The sequence below is a fragment of the Myxine glutinosa genome, chromosome 7 (genome assembly GCF_964187855.1).
Source record: "Myxine glutinosa chromosome 7, kmMyxGlut1.1, whole genome shotgun sequence".
NCBI lineage: Eukaryota > Metazoa > Chordata > Myxini > Myxiniformes > Myxinidae > Myxine > Myxine glutinosa.
The window spans coordinates 186260639-186278926 of NC_136267.1; the positions used below are offsets into that span (position 1 = coordinate 186260639).

The 18288-nt window shown below is 42.9% G+C and overlaps 1 protein-coding gene across 3 annotated transcripts in view; it reads right to left on the reverse strand.

Moving 5' to 3' along the window:
* Positions 1-17639, reverse strand: part of LOC137431898 (glucocorticoid-induced transcript 1 protein) — a 114380-nt gene extending 96741 nt beyond the window's left edge. Inside the window, exon 1 of one of the 3 annotated variants that reach the window (XM_068123731.2) lies at positions 17002-17639. In XM_068123731.2, the coding sequence (XP_067979832.2) occupies positions 17002-17320 (319 nt within the window). In that variant the 5' untranslated portion in view covers positions 17321-17639. The remainder of the gene's footprint in view (positions 1-17001) is intronic. The other 2 variants (XM_068123730.2, XM_068123729.2) reach the window with 2 other exon arrangements.
* Between the last annotated feature and the right edge of the window lie 649 nt (positions 17640-18288).

Here is an 18288-nt window from a genome sequence, read left to right on the forward strand (position 1 = left end):
ACAACACAAGCAATCATGAAACACAAAACAACACAAACAAGCATGAAACACAAAACAACACAAGCAATCATGAAACACAAAACAACATAAAACAAGCATGAAATGCAAAACAACACAAACAAGCATGGAATGCAAAACAACACAAACAAGCATGAAACACAAAACAACACAAGCAATCATGAAACACAAAACAACACAAGCAATCATGAAACACAAAGCAACACAAGCAATCATGAAATGCAAAACAACACAAACAAGCATGAAACGCAAAACAACACAAGCAATCATGAAACACAAAACAACACAAGCAATCATGAAATGCAAAACAACACAAACAAGCATGAAACGCAAAACAACACAAGCAATCATGAAACACAAAACAACACAAACAAGCATGAAATGCAAAACAAAACAAACAAGCATGAAACACAAAACAACACAAACAAGCATGAAACACAAAACAACACAAGCAATCATGAAACACAAAACAACACAAACAAGCATGAAATGCAAAACAACACAAGCAATCATGAAACACAAAACAACACAAACAAGCATGAAACACAAAACAACACAAGCAATCATGAAACACAAAACAACACAAGCAATCATGAAACACAAAACAACACAAGCAATCATGAAACACAAAACAACACAAGCAATCATGAAACACAAAACAACACAAGCAATCATGAAACACAAAACAACACAAGCAATCATGAAACACAAAACAACACAAGCAATCATGAAATGCAAAACAACACAAACAAGCATGAAAAACAAAACAACACAAGCAATCATGAAACGCAAAACAACACAAACAAGCATGAAAAGCAAAACAACACAAGCAATCATGAAACGCAAAACAACACAAACAAGCATGAAACACAAAACAACACAAGCAATCATGAAACACAAAACAACACAAGCAATCATGAAACACAAAACAACACAAGCAATCATGAAACACAAAACAACACAAGCAATCATGAAATGCAAAACAACACAAACAAGCATGAAAAGCAAAACAACACAAGCAATCATGAAACGCAAAACAACACAAACAAGCATGAAACACAAAACAACACAAGCAATCATGAAACACAAAACAACACAAGCAATCATGAAACACAAAACAACACAAGCAATCATGAAACACAAAACAACACAAGCAATCATGAAATGCAAAACAACACAAACAAGCATGAAAAACAAAACAACACAAGCAATCATGAAACGCAAAACAACACAAACAAGCATGAAACACAAAACAACACAAGCAATCATGAAACGCAAAACAACACAAGCAATCATGAAACACAAAACAACACAAACAAGCATGAAATGCAAAACAACACAAACAAGCATGAAACACAAAACAACACAAACAAGCATGAAATGCAAAACAACACAAACAAGCATGAAACACAAAACAACACAAACAAGCATGAAATGCAAAACAACACAAACAAGCATGAAACACAAAACAACACAAGTAATCATGAAACACAAAACAACATAAACAAGCATGAAACACAAAACAACACAAGCAATCATGAAACACAAAACAACACAAGCAATCATGAAACACAAAACAACACAAGCAATCATGAAACACAAAACAACAGAAGCAATCATGAAATGCAAAACAACACAAACAAGCATGAAACGCAAAACAACACAAGCAATCATGAAACACAAAACAACACAAACAAGCATGAAATGCAAAACAACACAAACAAGCATGAAACACAAAACAACACAAACAAGCATGAAACACAAAACAACACAAGCAATCATGAAACACAAAACAACACAAACAAGCATGAAATGCAAAACAACACAAGCAATCATGAAACACAAAACAACACAAACAAGCATGAAACACAAAACAACACAAGCAATCATGAAACACAAAACAACACAAGCAATCATGAAATGCAAAACAACACAAACAAGCATGAAATGCAAAACAACACAAGCAATCATGAAACACAAAACAACACAAACAGGCATGAAATGCAAAACAACACAAACAAGCATGAAACACAAAACAACACAAACAAGCATGAAACACAAAACAACACAAGCAATCATGAAACACAAAACAACACAAACAAGCATGAAATGCAAAACAACACAAGCAATCATGAAACACAAAACAACACAAACAAGCATGAAACACAAAACAACACAAACAAGCATGAAACGCAAAACAACACAAGCAATCATGAAACACAAAACAACACAAACAAGCATGAAATGCAAAACAACACAAACAAGCATGAAACACAAAACAACACAAACAAGCATGAAACACAAAACAACACAAGCAATCATGAAACACAAAACAACACAAACAAGCATGAAATGCAAAACAACACAAGCAATCATGAAACACAAAACAACACAAGCAAGCATGAAATGCAAAACAACACAAACAAGCATGAAATGCAAAACATCACAAACAAGCATGAAACACAAAACAACACAAGCAATCATGAAACACAAAACAACACAAGCAATCATGAAACACAAAACAACACAAGCAATCATGAAACACAAAACAGCACAAGCAATCATGAAACACAAAACAGCACAAACAAACATGAAACACAAAACAACACAAACAAGCATGAAACGCAAAACAACACAAACAAGCATGAAACGCAAAACAACACAAACAAGCATGAAACACAAAACAACACAAGCAATCATGAAACACAAAACAACACAAACAAGCATGAAACACAAAACAACACAAACAAGCATGAAACACAAAACAACACAAACAAGCATGAAACGCAAAACAACACAAACAAGCATGAAATGCAAAACAACACAAACAAGCATGAAACGCAAAACAACACAAACAAGCATGAAACACAAAACAACACAAACAAGCATGAAACACAAAACAACACAAACAAGCATGAAACACAAAACAACACAAGCAATCATGAAACACAAAACAACACAAACAAGCATGAAACACAAAACAACACAAGCAATCATGAAACACAAAACAACACAAACAAGCATGAAATGCAAAACAACACAAACAAGCATGAAATGCAAAACAACACAAACAAGCATGAAACACAAAACAACACAAGCAATCATGAAACACAAAACAACACAAACAAGCATGAAACACAAAACAACACAAGCAATCATGAAACACAAAACAACACAAACAAGCATGAAACACAAAACAACACAAACAAGCATGAAACACAAAACAACACAAACAAGCATGAAACACAAAACAACACAAACAAGCATGAAACACAAAACAACACAAGCAATCATGAAACAAAAAACAACACAAACAAGCATGAAACACAAAACAACACAAGCAATCATGAAACACAAAACAACACAAACAAGCATGAAACGCAAAACAACACAAACAAGCATGAAATGCAAAACAACACAAACAAGCATGAAATGCAAAACAACACAAGCAATCATGAAACACAAAACAACACAAGCAAGCATGAAATGCAAAACAACACAAACAAGCATGAAATGCAAAACAACACAAACAAGCATGAAACACAAAACAACACAAACAAGCATGAAACACAAAACAACACAAATAATCATGAAACGCAAAACAACACAAGCAATCATGAAACACAAAACAACACAAACAAGCATGAAACACAAAACAACACAAACAAGCATGAAACACAAAACAACACAAGCAAGCATGAAACACAAAACAGCACAAACAAGCATGAAACACAAAACAGCACAAACAAGCATGAAACACAAAACAACACAAACAAGCATGAAACACAAAACAACACAAACAAGCATGAAACACAAAACAACACAAACAAGCATGAAACACAAAACAACACAAGCAATCATGAAACACAAAACAACACAAGCAAGCATGAAACACAAAACAACACAAACAAGCATGAAACACAAAACAACACAAGCAATCATGAAACACAAAACAACACAAACAAGCATGAAATTCAAAACAACACAAGCAATCATGAAACACAAAACAACACAAACAAGCATGAAACACAAAACAACACAAGCAAGCATGAAACACAAAACAGCACAAACAAGCATGAAACACAAAACAACACAAACAAGCATGAAACACAAAACAACACAAACAAGCATGAAACACAAAACAACACAAGCAATCATGAAACACAAAACAACACAAACAAGCATGAAATGCAAAACAACACAAACAAGCATGAAACACAAAACAACACAAACAAGCATGAAACACAAAACAACACAAACAAGCATGAAACACAAAACAACACAAGCAATCATGAAACACAAAACAACACAAACAAGCATGAAACACAAAACAACACAAACAAGCATGAAACACAAAACAACACAAGCAATCATGAAACACAAAACAACACAAACAAGCATGAAATGCAAAACAACACAAACAAGCATGAAACACAAAACAACACAAACAAGCATGAAACACAAAACAACACAAACAAGCATGAAACACAAAACAACACAAGCAATCATGAAACACAAAACAACACAAACAAGCATGAAATGCAAAACAACACAAGCAATCATGAAACACAAAACAACACAAGCAAGCATGAAATGCAAAACAACACAAACAAGCATGAAACACAAAACAACACAAACAAGCATGAAACACAAAACAACACAAACAATCATGAAACGCAAAACAACACGAGCAATCATGAAACACAAAACAACACAAACAAGCATTAAACACAAAACAACACAAGCAAGCATGAAACACAAAACAGCACAAACAAGCATGAAACACAAAACAACACAAACAAGCATGAAACACAAAACAACACAAACAATCATGAAACGCAAAACAACACAAACAAGCATTAAACACAAAACAACACAAGCAATCATGAAACACAAAAAAACACAAGCAAGCATGAAACACAAAACAGCACAAACAAGCATGAAACGCAAAACAACACAAAGCATTAAACACAAAACAACACAAACAAGCATGAAACGCAAAACAACACAAACAAGCATGAAACGCAAAACAACACAAGCAAGCATTAAACACAAAACAGCACAAACAAGCATGAAACACAAAACAACACAAACAAGCATGAAACACAAAACAACACAAACAATCATGAAACGCAAAACAACACGAGCAATCATGAAACACAAAACAACACAAACAAGCATTAAACACAAAACAACACAAGCAAGCATGAAACACAAAACAGCACAAACAAGCATGAAACACAAAACAACACAAACAAGCATGAAACACAAAACAACACAAACAATCATGAAACGCAAAACAACACAAACAAGCATTAAACACAAAACAACACAAGCAATCATGAAACAAAAAACAACACAAGCAATCATGAAACACAAAACAGCACAAACAAACATGAAACACAAAACAACACAAACAAGCATGAAACACAAAACAACACAAACAATCATGAAACGCAAAACAACACAAGCAATCATGAAACACAAAACAACACAAACAAGCATGAAACACAAAACAACACAAACAAGCATGAAACACAAAACAACACAAACAAGCATTAAACACAAAACAACACAAGCAAGCATGAAACGCAAAACAACACAAACAAGCATGAAACACAAAACAACACAAACAAGCATGAAACACAAAACAACACAAACAAGCATTAAACACAAAACAACACAAACAAGCATGAAACACAAAACAACACAAACAAGCATTAAACACAAAAAAACACAAGCAAGCATGAAACACAAAACAGCACAAACAAGCATGAAACGCAAAACAACACAAAGCATTAAACACAAAACAACACAAACAAGCATGAAACGCAAAACAACACAAACAAGCATGAAACGCAAAACAACACAAAGCATTAAACACAAAACAGCACAAACAAGCATGAAACACAAAACAACACAAACAAGCATGAAACACAAAACAACACAAACAAGCATTAAACACAAAACAACACAAGCAAGCATGAAACGCAAAACAACACAAACAAGCATGAAACACAAAACAACACAAACAAGCATGAAACACAAAACAACACAAACAAGCATTAAACACAAAACAACACAAACAAGCATGAAACACAAAACAACACAAACAAGCATTAAACACAAAAAAACACAAGCAAGCATGAAACACAAAACAGCACAAACAAGCATGAAACGCAAAACAACACAAAGCATTAAACACAAAACAACACAAACAAGCATGAAACGCAAAACAACACAAACAAGCATGAAACGCAAAACAACACAAAGCATTAAACACAAAACAGCACAAACAAGCATGAAACACAAAACAACACAAACAAGCATTAAACACAAAACAACACAAACAAGCATGAAACACAAAACAACACAAACAAGCATTAAACACAAAAAAACACAAGCAAGCATGAAACACAAAACAGCACAAACAAGCATGAAACGCAAAACAACACAAAGCATTAAACACAAAACAACACAAACAAGCATGAAACGCAAAACAACACAAACAAGCATGAAACGCAAAACAACACAAAGCATTAAACACAAAACAACACAAGCAAGCATGAAACACAAAACAGCACAAACAAGCATGAAACACAAAACAACACAAACAAGCATTAAACACAAAACAACACAAGCAATCATGAAACACAAAACAACACAAGCAATCATGAAACACAAAACAGCACAAACAAACATGAAACACAAAACAACACAAACAAGCATGAAACACAAAACAACACAAACAATCATGAAACGCAAAACAACACAAGCAATCATGAAACACAAAACAACACAAACAAGCATGAAACACAAAACAACACAAACAAGCATGAAACACAAAACAACACAAACAAGCATTAAACACAAAACAACACAAGCAAGCATGAAACGCAAAACAACACAAACAAGCATGAAACACAAAACAACACAAACAAGCATGAAACACAAAACAACACAAACAAGCATTAAACACAAAACAACACAAACAAGCATGAAACACAAAACAACACAAACAAGCATTAAACACAAAACAACACAAGCAAGCATGAAACACAAAACAGCACAAACAAGCATGAAACGCAAAACAACACAAAGCATTAAACACAAAACAACACAAACAAGCATGAAACGCAAAACAACACAAACAAGCATGAAACGCAAAACAACACAAAGCATTAAACACAAAACAGCACAAACAAGCATGAAACACAAAACAACACAAACAAGCATTAAACACAAAACAACACAAACAAGCATGAAACACAAAACAACACAAACAAGCATTAAACACAAAAAAACACAAGCAAGCATGAAACACAAAACAACACAAAGCATTAAACACAAAACAACACAAACAAGCATGAAACGCAAAACAACACAAACAAGCATGAAACGCAAAACAACACAAAGCATGAAACGCAAAACAACACAAACAAGCATGAAACGCAAAACAACACAAAGCATGAAACGCAAAACAACACATGTGCAATCCAGACTTGATGAAGCCACTGAGCGGATCAGGACACAAGAGAACAAAACTAAAATAAGAAAGAGGGGGAAACACCAACAGCAGGATTGAGGCTACCTGCAGAAACCTGGGGGGCAGGGGAGAGGCATGGAAAGAGCAGAGCTGCAGGACCAGAGAGGAGGAGGTAGAAGACAGAGAACACCAACCTGTTTGCGATGGGAAAGTGATAGGCCCATAGACTCAGCTTCATCGCAGGAGATTCCAATGATCTTGAAGGCCTTGGTTTCCACATCGTAAATCTGAGCAGGATGTGAGGCAGGAGCACCAGCCCAGAGGGGAGAGCAGTACTCCATCAATGCCATGATGCAAAATTTAGTCTGCGAATTAGATCTTAGGTTTGTGGGCTGATTCTCCTTCAGAAAGTTAGGTGTTTATGTCGAACACAAACAAAGGAAAACAGAATTATGTATTTTAAAATATACAAAATAAAAAACAAGGCTACGATATGACGTGTTAATTAAAAACTTTTTTTTAAAATTCCTTATGTTATTCTAAGACTCACGGAGGTCATACACAAATCACATGCAGGACAAAGATATGAATAGACAACAATATACAGTATATGAATTACAAGGACGAGAGTATCCATTGTACGAACATGATATATGGGATTTCAACCTGGGTTCCCTAAACCATAAGCAAATCGTTAATAAGGAAGCGCTACAGGTCAACTCGATGGTATGAAAAGAAGTAGGTTTCCCAGTGGTAGCTGGGCCAAGCGAGGTTGAAAAGGGGGAGGAGGGCGTGGGTGTCTGAATTTTATGCATTCCACAAGGAAATTGAAGATGACCCCGAATGAGATGCCAATATTATCTGTAGTGCTGCTGCATGTATATGGTGTCTATATGTGGGACACAAAACCAATGATCACTGGCATAATTTGGTGCTCTTCAGCTTCCAGGATCTTTTTACTTCATTCTTGAGGTCGTGGTATTTGGTTATTTTCTTGATTTCTGCATTATTTAGGCCAAAATTGCCAAATACTGACATCTCAATCAGCAATACTGTATTTTCATTTTTTTTCCTGAGTGCTATGTCTAGTCGCAATGCTTTGTTTTCTATGTTCACGCTCAATGAGATCATCAGGTCATACGTGAACATTATGTCCTCGTTTTCAATGATTGCTTTTGGTTCATGTTTCCATGAGTTTGTGGAACTGGAATATTAAAATTTCTGCAGATGTGCCATTGGATTACTCGACATATGATTACTTGACATGGACAAACTTCTATCCACTCATCCCAACTCTCTCTCTTCCTCATATGTGGCGACTTCATAATGCCAGCTGGCTGGGTGTGGGTACCTCTCACACCAGCCATAGGACCTCAGCAAAGGACTTCTGCGACTCACTGGGACTGACACAAGCCGTAAAATTTCCGGACCCGGATCTCAGTCGACGGAGCATCTTCTCTTCTGGACTTGGTTATGACTAACTTCCCTGAAAATGTCTGCTGCTCTTCTTATGCTCCAATCGGTTCTTCTGATCATTTACTTGTTAAAGTGGACATCTCTCTGTCCATTCTCAGAGAGCCTCCTCAGCGTCGACGAGTCTGGCATTTCACTCAGGCCGACTGGCATCGTCTTCAAGCAGCCATCAATCATCTGGACTGGTCTCCCATCTCGACTGCCTCTGACATCAACTCTTCCTGGGAATTCTTCCAAAGTAAATTGCTCTCTCTCATGCACAGATTTATCCCATCTCATCTTCATTTGTCATACCCTTCCAACTGCCCATGGTACATGGAATCTTGTGGTGAGGCAGTTGCCCTGAAACAACTTGCCTTTGCCTCATGGAAAGCAAATCCAACTGAAGGTAATCTGCGTTCCTTTCACAAAACTCGTTACAAGTGTGTATCTACCCTCAGGGGAGCAAGGAAGCAATATCTCTCCACTCTCAAGATTGAAGAACTCTCAAACCTGTCTCCCTCTTCCAAATCCTGGTGGTGTCTTGTCAAATCTGTTTCTGGTGTTTGTTCCCCTTCCATCCCCTCCCTTACCTGAAACGGCTACACAGCTGACTCCGCACGTGACAAAGCCTCAACTCTGTGTTTCCCTCAAAATCTTGTGTCCCAAACCCATCTCTCTCTGTACCCATATTACCCAGTCGAACCCAGCTGCTCTTGGACTCTGTGTCCTTCTCTCCTGACAAGGTGGAGAAGTTTTTGTCAAAACTCGACTGATTCTGCAACAGGACCAGACGCACATCAGCCCACATGACCTAAAATCCTGCTCTGCCACTTTATCTCACCCGCTCTCTGTTCTCTTCACACTCTCTTTGTTAAAGGTCATCTGCCATCTGCTTGGAAATCAGCAAACATTACCGCTTTACACAAAAACTGTGCAAAAACAGATCCTTGCAACTACAGACCAATCAGCCTGCTCCCAATTATCAGCAAAGTCATGGAATCCATCATTGCTTCGGATATCAAATCCTTCCTCTTCTCCAATGGCTTGATCTCGGATCATCAATTTCGTTTCAGACCAGGTCACTCTACTCTGGACATGCTGCTTCTGCTGTCTCAATGTCAAACAGGAAATCAGACCTGTCTCCAATGACATATCTCGTGCCTTCGATACGGTCTGGAACCCCGCTCTGCTCACCAAACTCTCCTCTTATGGTATCCATGGAAACCTCAACACATGGCTTGCAGACATCCTCTCTGGTCGCAGTCAACATGTGGCCCTGAATGGATTTCTCTCATCTCCCCTTCCTGTCCATGCTGGAGTTCCTCAAGGCAGTGTTCTGGGCCCTGTGCTTTTTGTGGTCTTCATCAATGATCTCTCCGACTCTCTGGAAAATCCTCTCTATCTCTTTGCTGATGATTCCACTCTTTGCTGATGATTCCACTCTCTGCTGCTCCATACCTCATCATTCAGATCGGCAGTCTGCGGCCTCTTCACTCTCTGCAGACCTGGACATAATCACAAACTGGTCAAAGAAGTGGAACATGTCTTTCAATCCTGACAAATCTCACACTCTCACTTTATCTCTCCGAAAAGACCGTCTGGACAACCCTCCCATCTACTTTCTGAACAATCCTCTCGAAGACGTTCTGTCACTCAAGCTTTTTGGTCTCACTGTCTGCCACGATTTTTCCTGGGAAAACCACATTTCCGAGCTGGCCTCCAAATCCAGTCACCGTCTGGGCATCCTCCGTCGTGCAAAGCCCTTTATTGGCACTTCTGAGCTCTTTTTTTCAAAACATACAAAGCTTTCATACGCAGCTCAATGGAATACTGTTCTCCACTCTGGGCTGGTGCTCCTGCCTCACACCTAGCTCGGCTTCATGTGGTTGAAACCAAAGCTTTCAGAATCATTGGAATCTCCCGCAATGAAGCCGATTCTGAGGGCTTTTCACTCGCTCACCGCAGGCAGGTTTGGTGGTCTTTCCGTCTTCTACCGACTCCTCTCTGGCCTTGTTCCCCTGCTCTGTCTGTGCTCTGTCCCCCAAATATTCTTGCAGGACGCACAAGATCTGCCAGCAACCCTCTTCTGGTGAAATTGCCAAAATCAAGACTCTTGATTCACCTTCACTCTTTCATTGCTCTTTTCTCCCGCCTCTGGAACAAACTCCCACACTCTCTTCAATCCCACTCCACCCTCCAGGTCTTCAAAGCAGCTGTTCACCACCATCTCTTATCTTCCCCCATCCAAAACCTTGATCTTTTCTACCCCCGTTAAAACACCCCAAATTCTCCTCTTTCAATCCCAAACTTCTTTCCTGAAATTCCTAGTCGTGTTCATTTGCTTTATACCGTGTACCCCTCCCTCCTTCCCAGCCATCCGCCTTCCACAGATCTATCAACGTGCCTGTTCTCTTCTGTTGTTGTGCTTGTGTGCTTCCCTCTCTCTCCCCCTCTTGTCTCCCGCCCCCTTCATTGTATGTTTTAAGTGCGCGTGCACGTTTCCATGTTCAATGTGTAAGCTCTTACACGAGCCTCGATTCTGTAAACAAAAATAATAATAATAATAATAATAATACGTTGTTGTGCGGTTGGTTGTACAGCTGCTCTGACATGAGCTTTTACATTCTGATAGGAGGTGACTTGTGCTTCCTGTTTCTACCTTGAATAATCTGTACTTGTCCAATTGACTCAATTCCACCATCTTTTTAAAGTCACTGTTGTAGTGCACTTGGTCTTGGGCATTAATAACGATTCGTTTTCCATCCCAGTTGAGCTGACATCTTCTTAGCCATTGCAATGACCCTTCTTTGTCCATCCCCAATCTGTCCAACTCTTTTTTAAAATATTTTCCTGCTCTTTTGTCTTTCTCCCAGTTGTTACTGCATATCTGCTGATATTTCATCTTGCATTTTCCTTTCGTCTTTTTTGCAATCACTGGGGTTGTATTTGTTGCTGTTTCGTGTTGGTGCGTGACATCTTCTAACCTCACCTGTTTTGGGAAGTTTTTTGCAAGGTGCGTGAGAGATACCTTTCCTGGCTTGTTGTGTTCATGCTTGTACACAAATTGTATTAGGTAATTTGTTGAGCTTTTCACGTACTCTGCTAATTCTACAGTCGTCGCTCTGTGAACTTGATCGAGTTCCATCAGGCCGCCACCTCCTCCTTTCCTCGGCAGGTACATTCTTGGGATGCACTGATTTTTGTGGAACATTTTGTGGATCGTGAGGAGTTTCCTTGTTTTATATCTAGTTTTTTTAATATCCACTTGTGGTCAGTTTACAATTCCGTAGCTGTACTTGAACAATGGTATTGCTATAGTTGGTTTATGGCTTTGTTTCTGTTTCTTGGGGTGAGACATGTTTTCAGGATCAGTCTCGTTCTATGCAGGTATTCTTTGGTGAATGTTTTGTGCATGAATGTTGTTGTTGGTCTTCCTTGCATGAATGTTTCAACTGAGCACGAATGTTGATCTACCTTGCACGAAAGTGTTTTTGATCATCCATGTACAGTAGATGCGTCACCTTTCTAAGTTTTTTTTGTCATTTTTATGTTGCATGTTAGATTGTATCCGTGTTTTTGTTCATCGATGAGGTTACTCAGTGGGTCCAGAGCCAGACAAAACAGGGGGGAGATGGGGGGGTTGCAGTCACCTTGTATGATACCACGTGGTATCTTTATTCCTGGGATTTCAATTTTTCCTTCCTTGTGAGGTAGTATCAGTGTTGTATCCAGAGTCATTGCTTTCTCAATCAGTGTGACTATTTGGGGGTTAACTTTGTTTACTTACATGCATTTTATAATCCATGAATATGGGACACTATCAACGCCTTTTTGTAATGTATCCATTCTGTGGATAAGTTGGTTTGCTGAAGCTTCCAATTTTCGAGTATGGTCTTGTTTAATAACAAATGGTCCATCGTTAAGTAGCATCCTCTCTTGCATCCTTTCTGTTATGTCTCCAAAGCTCCTTGTTGAGTGAGGTATTCGTAAATTTCATCAGTGATTAATCCTGTTAAAAGTTTGTATGCTGTTGCTTTTCTCTGTTTCTCTAACTCTAACTCTATTATGGCCCCGACTTTGTGAAGACGGGGATAAACCTTCCTAGATGTGGGGGATCTCCAGATCGCTCCTGGGAGATCAATCGGCTGTCTCCGCACGGTGGGTTTGTTCAAGAGAACTGTCCGGGGCAATACACCAACAAAAACAACAACTCCAACGACAACATGTTACATTAGTTATTTGTGCCTGTTGTTTGTATCCTTTATGACGTCTCTAAAAACATTAGTTTCCTGTTTGGAATGATTTTCAATTTTGTTTCACTGCCAAACAGGTAGACAGAGTAAAATAATTACCTTACTCCTGTCTGCGCATGTGCGATAGGGACAACATTCCATACAATTTGCCAAATTCAAAGTCAAAGTACTGATAAACTGCAGATTCAAGTTCGGATTCATGTTCTACAGTGTTCATAATGTGTAATTAAATTTAAATCAAGTACTTCCTCGATCATAAACAGACAGTTAACCAATTGCTTAACCCCGCTTTACGCACGCGGAAAAATATAATATACACTAGTGAAGGACTAGTTGTGTGTTCGGGCAAGTCTTGGATCATATCTCATTAAAATACAACCTTGCAATTGCATTGAAAATGTGTGTGTGTGTGTGTGTGTGTGTGTGTGTGTGTGTGTGTGTGTGTGTGTGTGTGTGTGTGTGTGTACATGCATGTGTGTAGATGTGTGTGTGCATGTGCACATGCGTGTGTTACGTGCTCCTCCCCAAACCCCCTGGTCACAGTGTACCTCCGAGCCCCGAGAGGAGTCACGGCAGAAAAATGTGTTATTCTGTGTCAAAGATCAATGCTGAATCCACACCAATTGTTACCAACAAACAAATATTGTATTAAGGTCACACAAGAATAACACAAAAACAATAGTAATCAATTGAATGAATGAATGATCGTTTTTAGGGCCATTTTCCCCGCTAGAGCAGGGGTTAGCCTTCACACCTCTTACGATGCACAGGAATTGTGTGTACAATGCGGGCCCCATGACAATCATGGTTCCCTGTTTGAGGCAATGTTTTTATGGCCGGATGCCCTTCCTGACGCCAGGCCTTGCGGGCCCCATGACAATCATGGTTCCCTGTTTGAGGCAATGTTTTTATGGCCGGATGCCCTTCCTGACGCCAACCCTTAGTCGCCTCTTACGATGCACAGGAATTGTGTGTACAATGCGCAATCAAATGTACAACCAATATATATTTCCTATGATGGTACCATCAGGTTCGTACAATATAACTCAATGTGCTCCAAGTGAGCGAAAAGAAGAAGATTCCCAATGTCTCTATTCCCGCATCAAGCCAAAGTCGTATTCCGGCATCAAGCCAAAGTCGATCCGCTCCAGCGATCGTCAGAACGATGTCCAATCGAGACCAGAATCCCGTTCGGATGACAGTCACAGTCACGCGGCCAAAGCTGCGCAAAGGTGCCCTCAAGGCGATAGGGAAATCCAAAGGCGCCCTCCAGGTGACTGGGAAATCACACCCTCGGGTATGGACGTTCCACGGCTCACAGTCGGTGAACCGCAAATTAACCTTCAAAAGCCACGTTGCACACACACACACACCAGATTAACGTCTGAATGTGGTGAAAATGGTTGAAGCGAGATGAAACTTTGAGCGAAGCGCAAGTCCTGCGCGAGTCAAAATGGCCGACGGCCCGTTCTCGAGGCGTAACGGCACTTTGAGGATTCTCCTCGGAATCAACAACAAAACCTGTCACGCAGGTTGATCTGTCACAGCGATCACAACTCTGTCGCAGGAATCCCTTTCCTGGGAAACCCAAAGTTCACTCGTGACTCTCGTTCGTCAACGTTCGCTCAGACATCAAAGCAGCTCGGCTTTCCTGTCGAACTCACTCGCTCCGCCTTCTTCTCCTCCTCTTCCTCTTTGTCGTCCTCCGGTTTCCAATCCGGTTTCCTGTTTCTTTTAAAACATTGACTTTTTTTTCCTTTTGAAAATAGTAACCTCTATCTCCCTTAAACGACAACAATAATAGTACATGGAATCAAAAATATTTACAGTGGATGAAAACCACAACAACGGAAGTGACGAATCCGTAACAGCGTGTAAGTTCATGTGTGTGTGTGCGCGTGTGTGTACATGCGTGTAAGTACATGTGTGTGTGCGTGTGTATGTGTGTGTGTGTATTTGTGTGTGTACATGTGTGTAAGTACAGTGTGTGTGTGCAAATGCGTGTTAATATGTGTTGGTGCATGGGTGCAAATTCGTGTGTGTGTGTGTGTGTGTGTGTGTGTGTGTGTGTGTGTGTGTGTGTTTTTTTTCCAGGTGGCGGCGTACAAAACCAAAAAAAAAAACTAGTGTTTGCCACTCACCACTAAAAGGTGAGGTAAATGTCAAACAATAAATTAAGAGCGCGACATGGGGACACCCGCGACATGGGGACACCCGCGACATGGGGGCACCGCGTGATGGGGGCACCGCGTGATGGGGGCACCCGCGACATGGGGGCACCGCGTGATGGGGGCACCGCGTGATGGGGGCACCGCGACATGGGGACACCGGCGACATGGGGACACCGGCGACATGGGGACACCGGCGACATGGGGACACCGGCGACATGGGGACACCGGCGACATGGGGACACCCGCGACATGGGGACACCCGCGACATGGGGACACCCGCGACATGGGGACACCCGCGACATGGGGACACCCGCGACATGCGGACACCCGCGACATGGGGACACCCGCGACATGGGGACACCCGCGACATGGGGACACCCGCGACATGGGGACACCCGCGACATGGGGACACCCGCGACATGGGGACACCCGCGACATGGGGACACCCGCGACATGGGGACACCCGCGACATGGGGACACCCGCGACTTGGGGACACCCGCGACTTGGGGACACCCGCGACATGGGGACACCCGCGACATGGGGACACCCGCGACATGGGGAAACCGGCGACATGGGGAAACCGGCGACATGGGGAAACCGGCGACATGGGGACACCCGCGACATGGGGACACCCGCGACATGGGGCCACCCGCGACATGGGGACACCCGCGACATGGGGACACCCGCGACATGGGGACACCCGCGACATGGGGACACCCGCGACATGGGGACACCCGCGACATACCCGCGACATGGGGACACCCGCGACATACCCGCGACATGGGGACACCCGCGACATGGGGACACCCGCGACATGGGGACACCCGCGACATGGGGACACCCGCGACATGGGGACACCCGCGACACCCGCGACATGGGGACACCCGCGACATGGGGACACCCGCGACATGGGGACACCCGCGACATGGGGACACCCGCGACATGGGGACACCCGCGACATGGGGACACCCGCGACATGGGGACACCGCGTGATGGGGACACCGCGTGATGGGGGAACCGCGTGATGGGGGCACCGCGTGATGGGGACAAAAATCAAAATATGAACAACCATACGCAATCAATTAAATAAAATCATTCCATTACGATGAAGCACAGACAAGTGCACCCATACCAAGGAACCAAGGCCTCTAACCATCCCACATAGTGACATGGTTGGGGGCAGGGAGGGGGTGTCTTAACATTGCATTGGGAATAGGAGGTGAGGGGTGACTAGAGGTAGTGGGGGCGGGCAAGGGGGGGGGAGGTGGGGGCAATAGGGGGTGTTAACGTGCAGTGGCAATATGAGGTGAGGGGTGACAAGAGGTGGTGGGGGTGGGTGAGGGGGGGGAGGTTGGGGGCAGGAAGGGGGCGTATCAACGTTGCATTGGGAATATGAGGTGAGGGGTGACAAGAGGTTGTGGGGGTGGGCGAGGAAGGTTTTGGGCAGGGAGGGGGTGTATCAACGTTGCATTGGGAATATGAGGTGAGGGGTGACAGGTGGTGGGGGCGGGGTGGGGATTTATTACAATAAGAGGATATACAAAGGATTGGATGAGGATGAGGGTGGAGGGACGAGACCTCAGTACTGTACTTCGTACACGAGGATTTAATGACTACCTTTCCATGCCGGTGAGATGGAGCTTTGCGTGTCAGGCGTAACCTTTCGGGCCTGCCCATGACACTGGACCGCGTCCGGCGAGCATCGTCGAGCAGGGCTCGAGTTGGTGCGCCCTCCCTTCATCAGCACCGCCGTCTCGGCAATGGAAGGTCCAGGTGGCGGCGGCGATGACGGAGGTGGCGGCGCAGCAGGTGCGGAGCACGTCCCCGTGATCAAGCTGCCGTGCCTCACCTGGAAGGTGACGCGCAACGACTGCGAGCGAGGAGCCGGAGGTGAAGTGCCGTAGCCCGCCCTCTGCCGAGAGATCTGGGAGGCCATGAGAACGACCCCACAACAGGGAACCACAAAACCCGATTAGTACTATTGGGGCCTACTGGTGGTGCTCGTGTTGTTGGGAAATCACGTTGGGACGTTCATCGAGGTCACGAATCTCGGCGGGTGCTCGTTTGGTCGGGTTCCTGTTCCTTTGTTCAAGCTCTTGTTTTAATCCCCTCCTCTACGTCTCCTCCATCGTTGATGCCCGTTAACCACAATTGATGTAACGCCATAAAGACCATCCGCTCGCAATTACAATCAACACAGGGTCATCGGGTGGGTGGTGAACTCGAACTCCGCCTCCATCCCGTCCGTCTATTGGACCTCGTGCACCAAACGGGACCGCCCACACCAGCACAGCTGAAGTCACGCCCACCTTTAGTTTTGGGGTTTACATTTTACAACTTTACATGTAAACCATGCGGCACGGAACAGTGAGTTTGTGCCTTCAGAGGCATCTCTTATGGTAGTCGACTAGTTGATATAGTCGGGCATGTGCACTCGTGGGGTGGACATGGACCCGGGGATCTGCACTCGTGGGGTGGACATGGACCCGGGGATCTGCACTCGTGGGGTGGACATTGACCCGGGGATCTGCACTCGTGGGGTGGACATGGACTCAGGGATCTGCACTCGTGGGGTGGACATGGACCCGGGGATCTGCACTCGTGGGGTGGACATGGACTCAGGGATCTGCACTCGTGGGGTGGACATGGACCCGGGGACCTGCACTCGTGGGGTGGACATGGACCCGGGGATCTGCACTCGTGGGATGGACATGGACCCGGGGATCTGCACTCGTGGGGTGGACATTGACCCGGGGATCTGCACTCATGGGGTGGACATTGACCCGGGGATCTGCACTCGTGGGGTGGACATTGACCCGGGGATCTGCACTCGTGGGGTGGACATTGACCTGGGGATCTGCACTCGTGGGGTCGACATGGACTCAGGGATCTGCACTCGTGGGG